This window comes from Thermobia domestica, chromosome 12 (assembly GCF_964235325.1).
Source record: "Thermobia domestica chromosome 12, izTheDome1.hap1.1, whole genome shotgun sequence".
Lineage (NCBI taxonomy): Eukaryota > Metazoa > Arthropoda > Insecta > Zygentoma > Lepismatidae > Thermobia > Thermobia domestica.
This window is the reverse complement of record NC_137465.1, coordinates 78,383,698-78,396,437: the sequence shown is the minus strand read 5'-3', so window position 1 is coordinate 78,396,437 and position 12,740 is coordinate 78,383,698. Positions and strand designations below refer to the sequence as shown.

At 37.3% G+C, this 12,740-nt stretch overlaps 1 protein-coding gene across 6 annotated transcripts in view; it reads right to left on the bottom strand.

Annotated features, from left to right (window-relative positions):
* Window positions 1-12,740, bottom strand: part of LOC145666525 (myotubularin-related protein 10-B) — a 607,867-nt gene that overhangs the window by 209,801 nt on the left and 385,326 nt on the right. For all 6 annotated transcript variants that reach the window (XM_081733821.1, XM_081733824.1, XM_081733823.1 and 3 more), the window contains one exon: window positions 11,412-11,573. In XM_081733821.1, the coding sequence (XP_081589947.1) occupies window positions 11,412-11,573 (162 nt within the window). The remainder of the gene's footprint in view (window positions 1-11,411; window positions 11,574-12,740) is intronic.

Below are 12,740 nucleotides of genomic sequence, written 5' to 3'. Positions count from 1 at the left end.
GTCAAAGTCACATCAAATAAAATTTTATGCGAAGGTTTGCAACACTGCTATATTATCGTCTTGCGTGAAGTTCCTTTCTTAGATTCCAATCGGCAAAGTGACGTTCAAGTGATTGTTGTATCTAGTTAGCGGTCTCTGAAACAATGGTGTTAACTTTGGAACAACGAATATTCCTGGTTGAACATGTGTTCCGTGAACAAGGTGAGTACAAACAAACAGTCAAAGATAAGTTTGCAGCTAGGTTTCCGGATACACCTGTTCCGAGTCGTTACACTGTAAGGCCACTAATCGATAAATTTAGAGACATTGGAACGGTAATGGACTATGATCGAAGTGGTAGACCATCAGTGCTCGATGAAGAAAAAATGGTACACATATCGGATGCAATGCAACGTAGCCCCCATAAACCACTTCGAAAACTTGCTCAGGAAGAAGCAATAAGTGTTGGTACGGCACAAAAGGCGGTTCGTAAGAAACTGCGTCTTATTCCGTATAAGGTGAGAGCGGTGCAGCAGTTACTTCCTCCCGACAGTGTAAAACGAGTGCCTGGTTCCATTTATCAGGTTACGTCAATGCCCAGAACTCACGTTTGTGGTGTGCAGAAAATCCACATGTCATACATGAAGTTCCTCTGCATGACCAGAAGGTAGGGGTGTGGATTGCAATATCCAGAAGAAGAAGAATAGTCGGCCCCATATTTTCCAGACAAACAATAGATTCAACTCGTTATTGTGAAATTATTCACCAGTTAATGGAATAACTAACGGAAAACGAAATTCGTAATGCTTGGATACAACAAGATGGCGCTACAGCACATACAGCTCGCCAATCCATGAGATTACTGCAAGAGGTTTTTGGAGATTGAATAATTTCAAAGGGATTGTGGCCACCTCGGTCTCCTAACTTGTCTCCTCCAGATTTTTATTTCTGGCCTTATGCAAAGAATTCTGTTTATAAAGGGAACCCCCACACGCTACAAGAACTCGAAACAGCTATTCGAGATTTTGCTCATAGCATTCCACATGAACAACTTGTGAGAGTATTTGAGAACAAGAAGAAACGTGTGCAAGCATGTTTGGAGGCTCATGGGAGACATTTCCAACATTTGCTGTGAAAATGTGTGTGTATATGCTACGCCCTGTACATAGTGCTTTTATGCCATAAAATATAATAAATTTTGAGTAAAATAATTTTCTCGTTGCTTTGAATATGTGACAATTCAGGTATATAGAGACTTTTTGAACGCTCTGTATATCTATCTATCTATCTGTATGTATGTATATATATATATATATTTGGTCTAGGAATTAATTCGTGCGGTTGGTACGCACACATTGAAGCTGTAGTACAAACACAAAATACATAAATACCTTAAGAAAAATATTGTCCATCGCTAGCCACCACTTTTGCCCATCTGTCAGGCAATGAACGGATTCCGTGGCGAAAGAAGTCCTCATTCTTGGAAGCGATCCAGTCAGAGACCCATGTTTCGATATCTTCTGAAGAAGTAAACCGCTGTCCAATCAAATCGTTGTTCATGCAATCGAACAAGTAGTAGTCCGAAGGAGCAACGTCTGGTGAATACGGCGGGTGGGGTAAAACTTCCCATCCGACATTTTCTAAATAGGTTTTGACCGGTTTTGCGACATGTGGGCGAGCGTTATCATGTTGAACAATAAGTTTATCATGTCTGTTCTCCCATTCTGGTCGTGTTCTGGTCAGAGCTTGCTTCAAACGCATTAAATGTCGTCGATAACGTTCTCCATTCATAGTTTCACCCGGTTGCAGCAGCTCATAGTACACCACACCTTTCATATCCCACCATATGCACAGCATAACCTTTGCACAGTGAATATCTCGTTTTGGTTGTGATGGACCTGGTTCACCTGGTTTCACCCAGGCCTTTTTTCGTTTAGGGTTCTCGTAATGGATCCACTTCTCATCACCCGTAATAATTCGATGCAGAAACCCCTTTCTGCTCTGTCGTTGAAGCAGCAATTCGCAAATGGTTTTTCGTCTTTCAACGTCTCTGTCTTTCAATTCATGTGGAACCCAATGTGACATCTTTTGAATCATTCCCATGGCTTTCAAGCGTTTGGAGACTGTTGTTTGATCAACGCCTAATGCTGCTGCAAGTTGTTCCTGCGTTTGACACGAATCCTGCTCGAGCAATGCTGTTAATTCTTCGTCTTGAAATTTTTTTGGCTGTCCAGCTCGCTCTTGGTCTGCCAAGCCGAAATCACCACTTCTAAACCGTGCAAACCACTTCTGACACGTTCGCTCAGCTAGAGCATGGTCACCATACACTTCCACCAAAATACGATGACTTTCAGTCGCACTTTTCTGCATGTTAAAGTAATGCAGCAGGACACCCCGCAAAAACACTTTATCAGGCACAAATTGCGCCATGTTCACTTAACTACAAACTGGTGTTGTTGACGCTTTAATCCACTGCCCTATACTACGAACGATACGCGATGACAGGGGTTTGCAACACATGTGTGGATACACGGAACTGTGGGACGCTCCGTTCGTTGCGCCATCTCTTGTCCACCCGCACGAATTAATTCCTAGACCAATATATATATATATATATATATATATATATATATATATATATTGATATATAGATATATATATATATATATAGATAGATATATAGATATATACTCCATTCTCAAATATGCGCCCCTGATCAATAAAATGTTTAACCTCCTCCTCTCAGATTCCGATTAAACGTACATGAGAGCAAAGTCTTAAAAAATATGTCCAAGCATAACAAAAATATACGTATATGTACTTCAGTTTACGAAAACCACGACTTTGCCCCTGAGACAATCTCAAAATTTATCTGTCAAGAATTCTCTTCCAAGCAAAATAATAATAATAGTAAATCGAAACTGATCAGTATGTTAGCCCTTAAAAGTAGCATTACGACAACCAGCCCCCCAGATGTCGGTCCTGGATCCGACCCTGACTTGAGCATACATAAATATATATAATAAGTGCATTAACGACACACTGCATTTTAGACTATTCAGGTCTATGGATACTCGAGTGTATTACTTTATATGTTAAAAAAAAAAGGAAAGAAAGAAAGAAAAGAAAAAAAATGTAGTGAGCAATCTTATAAATAGTTTGTTCAAGCTTCAAAGTTGTTTGATATAAACTGACATTGCTGTTTCTTTTGCTATTGTAAATATCTTCCTTTGAATTCACTTAGCTTAGACACTGATTACATTACGTTTATATAATTACTGTTTGTACTAAAATTTTCACTTCGTTGAAGATCACTACAAATAGAAAAGAAGTTTGTGTGTGAGATACCACCGAGCAAGCGCTTGTTAAAAGTTCATCTGTCTCTCCTTGGTCACGTCATGCATCAGAGCGACAAGAATTTAGCACCGCACTGCATCCACCTTCTATTCTTTCCACCATGGCCCAGTCTTAGTACACATAAAGAACTTTCGATGACTACGCAGAGAGATTTGACAAAATAGTTCTTCACTAAGGGAAGAGAGTAAACCGAACTGATAACGTTTGGGATGTCTACAGACCTGACAGTTAGAAAGCAAAGACCACGATGTTGAAAGGTACTGGCGTAAAACGAAAAGTTTGTGTTAATACTCCAGTGCCTAGAAACAAAAAGGTGCTTTTTCTAAAACGATGAGAACAAAAAGAACTCTTTGACGCTTGCAGCCAAGATCCTATCTCAAGTAACCAAAGAAGTGGTGACAACAAATGGAAAAGAGGTATTGTGCAATACACCTCTATATATCCATATAAGAATTTTGCTTCATGTCAAAGAGGTGTGTTAAGTTGCATACAAATCTATTTTTTTTCTTGTTTGCTGGTTATGGCAAAACAAAACAAAATAAAAGCGTAAGAAAAAAACAAAGAGAAAACCTAGCAAATCCCAAAATATCTCGGTCACACACAAGTTTCAGATTTTCTCCCAGCAACCTGTAGAAATTGAAATGATTATGGATCCAATAGAAAAATGTGTTGTTTCGATGTGTGATAAGTCATCATCTCAAAGCTCAGTTAACTCGTGTACAAAAGAACTATTTACAAAGAAAGGACACGACGTTCCATCTTCAGAATATCATCAACAAAAGCACCCTTATTTTAATATGTCTTGAGAAGTGCTTATGAAGTTGGCTATTGCTGGAGACAGGTGTTTGGTTACACAAACTATCTTACGTGATACAGGGCTCTGGCCTTGACAAACAACCAACCAACCAGCCAAACAAACAAACGAACGACCGAACGAATAAATAAATAAATAAATAAATAGAAGGTGGGCGCCAACGTGGACAACTCTTCCCGAAGCAGCCTTTGCGTATAAAGCCAGTCTCACACGGATCTGAACTAAGGCCTCAATCCAGGCTACAACTTAACAGTGTTGCTTAACTTAAACTTCCATACTATTTCTTTTATCCTGAGGTGATGTAGGGGTCTCAGACGATCCTTAAAACTAGGTAGGTTTAACCAGCAGAGCCTCTCTTTGTCTGTTTAATACACCGACCACAACACTTGAAGAATGTGTTACGCACAGGGCAATCAACTGTCGTAATTGTAAATATTATTGTTTATCTATTTCAGAATATCAGTTCATCCGAAGATGAAATAGCCGTAGCAGTGATATCTGCTCCGTTGTTGACACAAAATCCGCCCTCCCCTCCCCCCCAAAAACGAGAAAGAGTAAAGAGGAGCTGCTGGTCAGGGAGTGAATTCTTCTCCCCAATAGTAAAGCATCGTATTTTCAATGGTGAATAATGAACTACATACAGAAGATCCTCGTTCCTTAAATTTAAAAAAAAAAGAAAAAAGTTTAGTAAGGTCGTGAGTTTTAGATCATGAATCGCAACCTTACTTCAGTCCCGTTTGAGACAGGCTTAAGGAATTACTAAGTAGTTCTACTAAAACTACAGCACTAATCGCTGTAAATGCAAATCATCACTGCTAAAGTGTAAGGCTACAATGTTTTGCAAATGTGCTGACTATGAAAATGAAGTGAACAACCCGAATTTCATACTTGAGTTGACAATCATTATCACCACCACCACCATAGGTATTGTCATTATTGGTAGGTAACTTGCCGCACTGAGCTTTCATGCACCACGATATTCAGCTAACCTCTTCGTATTCAAGTACGATTTTTTTTGTTTTGAAGCATTCATCAAAGTGTAGTCTTCTTCGCTCCCTTCCTTTCTCTCCTGCTATCATATCCTCTAGCACGTCCCTCGTGATATAGTTTCTTCTTAGTCAATGTTCCAATGTCGACTTCTTTTCAGTATCACCTAAAATCGTTCTTTTCTGCCCCACCATTTATAACACCCTCTCACTCATTTTTCGCTCGACCCAGCTAATTCTATTATTTTCTACACCCACATTTAAAAAACTTCCAGTCGTTTTTCATTCTCTTGTGTAATGTACATGTTTCTCTCTTGCATAATGTAATTGCAGCCAGAAACAATAAAACTTTAGGTTGAAAGTATAAGAAATAATAGCTCTTTCCTGCAGCAAAATTGTTTTACTATACGCCTGACATTTGGACAACCAACATAACAGAGATGAACAAAATATCACATGCCAGAATATCCTCCATTTGGAGCAAGAAAGAAGTATAATTGGGAATCACTTAGATAAACACGAGATAGATAGGCATAAATTCCATTCTCGTTAAGCGCTAAGAGATAGAAATTAATACAAAGAAAAGGAAAATAATGCATAAAGGAGACAGAGGAAGCATGGAGAGTGAAGCAAGAGGAAAAAGAAAGAAATAGGGAAAGAAAAGAGCGAAAGACATAGGAATACATGAAATTTTAACGCTTAAGGATAAACATTCTGCGTCTCTTCCCCCTGCCCGCTCTCACTGTCTTGTGTTTTTCTCCCTTTATGGGATAAATCTCTTTCAGTAGCAATCGCAAACATTTACAAAGCTTAACTCCTTGAAAAAAAGATACTGTAAATCGAGGCTGGGACTCGAACTCAGAACCTTTAAAATAACAGTCCCATACGCTTTCCACTTAGCTACACAGTAAATATCAAATGTATTGTTAAGTCAGCCAATAACCGCGCTACTATCAACCATTTTCAGCGAGTTAACACCGGTTCCATTGAAGTCTGAATTTTATTACGGGTTTTACGCGTCCATGGCACAACTTCTCCTAGTTTCATTAAAAGCATTTGATCTGTAAATGAAGATCAAGCAAGAATTAATTTACAATATTGAGAACTTACTGTTGCACCAGCATACATCTCGAATTAATCGAGGATTAAAGGAGTGATTTCGAAAATCTATGAAATGAGTTCTAGTTCTTGAAAGACGTGCTCGCATCAGTAATCCATACGCAAATGATATCTCATAGTGTTGTTACGTAACACACGTACAGTACAGTTTGGAAACGCGGTTTGCAAGCGCTGACGTGGATAAGTCGGTAACGTGTCGGCTTGTTGAGTAATACTATCCGGGTTCAAATCTCGGCTAATACGAGTTATATTTTCCTTTAAAGGTACATTTATGTATGTTCATACTTGTTATTAATAACTGCTTTCTTACATTTTTCGTAGATTAACTTAAATTAGTGACCATGGAATACTGAAGGGTTAGGTAAAATCAGGCGCTGTCATATATCTTTACACATTTGTTTCTTTCTTCCGAACATGTGGCTTACTGGATTGTGCTGTGTATAACACGCAGATCTTTCTTCGAACTAATTGACGGACTCAAATGCCATATTATTCCTATTTTGCCTGTTCGCAATGTAAATACAACAGACAAACCAACCTTTATGATGGTCTGGTAGTTAACGCTTCTGTGTCTGTAGTAAGAAGTCCTGGGTTCAATACCTGTCAGGAGAATTATTTTCTTTCAAAATATATTTATAGATGTTCATATTGATTATAATTAATTGCTTTCTTGATTTTCCCTATACAGTATTATCTTAGATTAGGGACCATTGGTTAGGATAGATTATGTAAAGTCAGGTACGGTTATGTATTATTACATTTTCATTTCTTTCCTTCGAAACACATTTCTATATGTTTACATTTATTATTAATAATTTATTTCTTACATTTATTAATTTCGTACACACAACAGATAGAACACCCTATAGCACGTTCTTTACACAACAATACGTTGTTCTTTCTTTGGCATAGAAAGTTACTACGAGTGTCTTCCACTCACTAAACCTTTTACTAACCGTAGGAGGCATTACTTTTCTAGACGTAAACATTCAAGTTAAGACAGAGATCTACTGTATCATAATAGTAAAGTTGCGTATACAGAAACTCATAGTGTGTCACCAACTGTGTTATTAGTTGTGCTGAAGGATCTTGACGACAAATAAATGACTTTCCATGGAGTCAGAAGTTCCCTTAGCTCCATGACATTGATATAGAAATGATTCACATGTAAAATAGAGAGCTTTTTATTGGTTTTACCTGAACACTCACAAATTTGTTACACCACAGCGACCATCTCACAACTGATTCCAATCACGGCCAACATGCAAATATATATTTGGTATGTTAGTGTTAATAATATTTATGGAACTAAAGATAGGTTTTAAACTTCCAAACTATGTGGACATAAGTGTCGGAAGTCTTATAGAACGGTTTTGTCCGTCTATCTGTCGACAAGTATCAGAGCAACGATTGTAATATTGAGAAGAGTTTTTTTTGCAATTGATTCAGCGTCCAAAGAAGAGGTTTCGTCTTATCCGTTAACTCTGTAAACAAGCAGGAAGTAGTTCAATTTAGCCATTTCCAGTTTAACGTTTAACGCCATAGATGAAACAGTAACAGGGTAAAGCGGTTTTCAGCAAACAATTCAACGTAAAAAGAAACATATCATGGCCATCTTTAACACTCTACCAAAACTGAAAGTGGTTCATATTTACTATTACTCTCGGTTTCAATACCGATTTCAACTTTTATCGTCATAACACGAAAACGATAAGATAGTGAAAACTAATTTTTTTGAAAACGATTCAGCGTCTTAAGAAAACATATCTTGACTATCCAAAATACTTTAACGAAACCGTAAGTGGTTGAAATTTACTATAACTTTCGGTTTCAATGCTGATTTCCGTAGAACGGAAATACTAAATGCTTTCAAGATGCGGTCTTTTGCAATTAATTCAGCGTCCAAAGAATAGATTTCATTTTTTCCTGTAAACCTTCTACTCAAACCGGAATTGGTTCAAATTAACCATTTCCGCTTACAAAGTTTATCGCCATAGAAAAAGAACGCTAACAGTTCGCGAGAAGCGGTTTCTGCAAAAGATTCAGAGTCCAAAGACATCATGTCTATCTACAATACTCTACCAAAACCGGCTGTGGTTATAATTTAGTATTATTTCTGGTGCCAACACCGGTTTCAACGTTTATCGCTATAGAACGAAAACGGTAACAGATAACAAGAAGAGGTTTTTGGCAAACGATTCAGCCTCTGAACACACAATCGCTACTATCCATACAATTCTATCGAAACCGGAAATCGTTCAAATTTACTAGTACTTCCGGTTCCAATACTGATTGCTGTAGAGCTAAAACGGCAGAAGATATCAAAGAAGCAGCTATCTGGAATCGATTCAGAGTTGCAAAAAAGGTTCCGTCTTCCCTGTTAAAGCTTTGTTCAAAGCAGAAGTTGTTAAAATTAGCTATATTAGGTTTGAACGTTCATCGCCATAGAATATATGTTACTAGTTGTAGTAGTTGATTTGAGTTTAGCGTCCCGTTCAGCAAAAATGCCATATGAGACGTGGACCTATAGCTTAACGTGGGATCCGAATCACATTAGCACCGACCGGAAATTGAACTTCGGTTTTAGAAAAGAGTATGTGATCACAGTGAGTTCTTACCTGTTGGGATTGGAACAAACGTTATGAGAAGTAGGGATGAAACTGGTTAAGAATTTTGTGACGTTGAATCAGTCACACTTGGTATGACCCGAAGAAACATTTAGACGACGAAACACCGGCTTATACATGGAGAATTTGTATAACGTTGTTAAAATAGTTCCGTCCCTTCTTACCCATAATCAGAGTTTGCAAACAGAGCTTTCAAAATTTTATTTATATTGCACGTGTGTTACGTAACAACGATATTAGATGTTACTCGCTTGTGGATACTGTTGCTACCGTCTATTTTAAACACAACAACTAGGGCTCTTTTATAGACTTAGGAAATCACTTAATCTTCAATTAATCTGATGCATATATATATATATATATATATATATATATATATATATATATATATATATATATATGTGGGGGGGTTGGTGCAACAGTAAGTTCTCAAGATTGTGGATTAATTCACGCTTGATATTGATCTACATATCAAATGTTTTATGAACAGGGAGGAACTGAGCCATATATACCTAAAGATCCTAAAAATAAATTCTTAAACTTCCAACAGAACAGGGATAATTCGCTAATGCCTGATTGTAGTGAGCTTAATGCCTGATTTAATAACACATTTTGTTATGGTCTGCGTAGGTAAGTGGACAGCATGTGAGGCTTATTCTCAAGTTTCTTGGTTCGATTTTCCGCATGGATTTAGTTTTTTTTCAAGGAATTAAAAATTGTAAGCGATGTTCGCGATTGCTACTGAGAAAGATTAATCCCATAAGGCAGCGTTTCCCAACCGGTGTGCCGCGGCACACTGGTGTGCCGTGAATGGACCGCTGGTGTGCCGCGAGAAAATCGAAACATAATTATTAATTCTATAGCAACCAAATTGGAAGACATAGGGGGAAAAATGTATAGTTTTGTATTTCACATTACTATGAATTTCTACCATGGAAAAAATTACTGTCTACATCTATTACTGTGTAGCAGACAGTATTTCGGCTCGTATACATTTCCACGGTTAGCTGCTATGTTACGTTTCAATTGAGAGTCATACTAACACCGAGAAATGGAAGCACTTGTACGGTACGCGTCAAGTGAATGTTCGTAGAACACTCATTCGCACATGAATGACAGAACAATACTTTGTTCAACAGCTGTGTTTTGACTTCGACGCATCGCAAGCTGTGTGATTGCAATAATGTGCACCGATTTTGGTTAAAACAGCAAAGTTAAAAGTACAAGACATTTGTTTGTTCGTTCGTTATTTAGTGATCTTCGTTCTTACTGAAAGTTTGGATACAGTTTTCGAAAAAGAAAGCGCATTTTTAAAAATCTGAGTCCTATATTTCATTCCAATTGTTTTCTATTTTAAAATTAAAATAAAAAATAAATATAATGAATCAGTATAGGGGAAAACCACGAAGAGAGAGCCGAATTCACTGGCAGGAGAAGCGAGTAACGCTGAAACGTCCTGAGCGAATTGTTCAGTTTGAAGATTTACACTAGGCGATGGTACACGAGACGCATCATAAGGCACTGTAAGATGAACATGACAATCTGCGGCGACGCGACGTCATTTACAGGTACACCGATGCGAGGAAATCTTGGCGATTGCGGCAGCAAGTGAATGGATTATGGGTGACCGGCAGGCCGGAGAGGGGCTCAACCACAGACGGGCGGATTCGAATCAATCGGAAATCCCACGCGCGCTTCTAGCACGACTCCACCAACACCCTCAACTTGCTCGAAATCTGTGAGAAAGAGATCAGTAATCACAGAAAAAAATACCATGGTATTTTATATTTGCAAATAATAATAATAATAATAATAATAATAATATGTATGAGTGTGCCGCGAGAATTCAAGTTACACCCGTAGTGTGCCGCAAGTTGAAAAAGGTTGGGAAACGCTGCCATAAGGGAAGAAAAACCCGAGGTAGATTGAAGGAAAGGGAGGAAAGGTGCAAACCGTTTATCCTTAAGCGTTAAGATTTCAATTATGCCCATGTCTTCTTTCTTCTCCCATCTTGCTTTCTTTTTCCTTTTGTTTCGCTTTCCATGCTTTCTCTCTCTTTGCATGCTGCATGCTGCATTTTCCTTTCTTTACATTAATTCCAATCTCTTAGAACTTCACGTGAATGGAATTTCCGCCTTCTATCTCGTGGTTCTTTCTCTAAGTGATTGATAACCAACTACTACATCTTTGTTGCTCCAAATGGAGGAATATACAGTCATGTTGGTTGTCCAACTATCAGGCATACAGTGAAACAATTCTCTTGGGGAAAAGAGCTTTAATTTCTTGTTACTCCAACTTTCATCTAATTTCGTTTTTCGGTGTACAACATGAAACCAGGAGCAAACAAACTAAGATAAGGTCATTTATGAATTCACAATTACAAAATCTATAACAGATGTCTACGTTTACCTACTAAATAGCAACAGAAAGTCAGAAATAATTTTACGATATATGTAAGTCACGTAATTTCCGATATATTTCCACAAATAATTTTACCATTACCTTTTATTATTAGTATTATTATTATACCTGTCGTTAATGGTGGGTAGAATGTCGGCCATTCGAACTAACGCTGCACCTTCAGAAGTTCCCCAACACCATACGGGAGGACGTCCGCCTCGAAAATGACGAGATGCATCTCCCAGCTGCCAATCAAGTACACTCTCCGGAACAACAATGTACTGAGGAAGGCTAGCAACGAAACACACACATACATTAATTAAAGTAAGAGTGAAGTGAAAATTATAATTAACAGGGGAAAAAAGAACTATAAATACAATAATGATAGTAATACATTTATTGTTAACATAATAATGCTAATCCGGGTTAACATCAAACATTTCAAAACAAACGAAACTTACATAATAAATATGTCAATATCTGTAATATTCGGAATACACAAATACAGAAAGATTAGATGATGATGTAGTAGTTTTAACCAAATATTTCGTAAAGTACAATTTAACTTTACAAATAAACTGTACATTGTATTCTCTTCCAAACTATGCTTCGTTCTTACTTATGATCTGTTGTCTCTATTTACGTGACTGCATTATGTTGTTAACAGATATTACGAAAACACAAAATATTTACACTTTACCTTACTGACATTTTACAAAAAGCGTTCAAGAAATTTTACACAGATTTAACACTGTTTTGACTTAAGTTATTTCCTTTGATGAGATCCTATTATCTTATATGATTATATAAGGGTCAATTATCTTACATAAGACATAGGTATATTAGTGCACCCTTCTTAAAATTTGGGAGGGGCCCACTCTTAAATTTTGGAAATTGTTTTATATAAGCGTTTGGTATTATAGTATGACATCAATATGTACGGTATCACTATAAATTTGGGTGATGAATCACGTTCCCTTTCATGGGTAAAGAACTACCAAAAAAATTAAATTTCGGAGGTTATTGACCCATTTGATGAGGTCTTATTACCTTATATGATTATATGGTCATGTATAGGGATCTACTCTATTTCTTAAGATATAGAGGCATTGGTGCGTCCGTTGAAAAATTTGAAGGAGTACAATGTCCCCACCTTAAATTTTCGAAATTGCCAAATGTAAACATTTAATATAGTATTATAGGACCCTAATATGTATTAGTATAAATTTGGGTGGTCCATTTTTGTTCCCTTTTATGAATAAAAAAAATTGTTAAACATTCAAATTTCGGAGGTTATTGACCCTTTTGATGTGGTTTTATTACCTTATATGAATATATTAATGTATTCAGGGGTTTAGTTTCTTTTATAAGGCATGAAAACATCGATGCTTTCACCTTAAAATTTGGCAGAGGTACATTGGCTCACCCTTAAAGTTAGGAAATTGCCCAGTTTGGTAT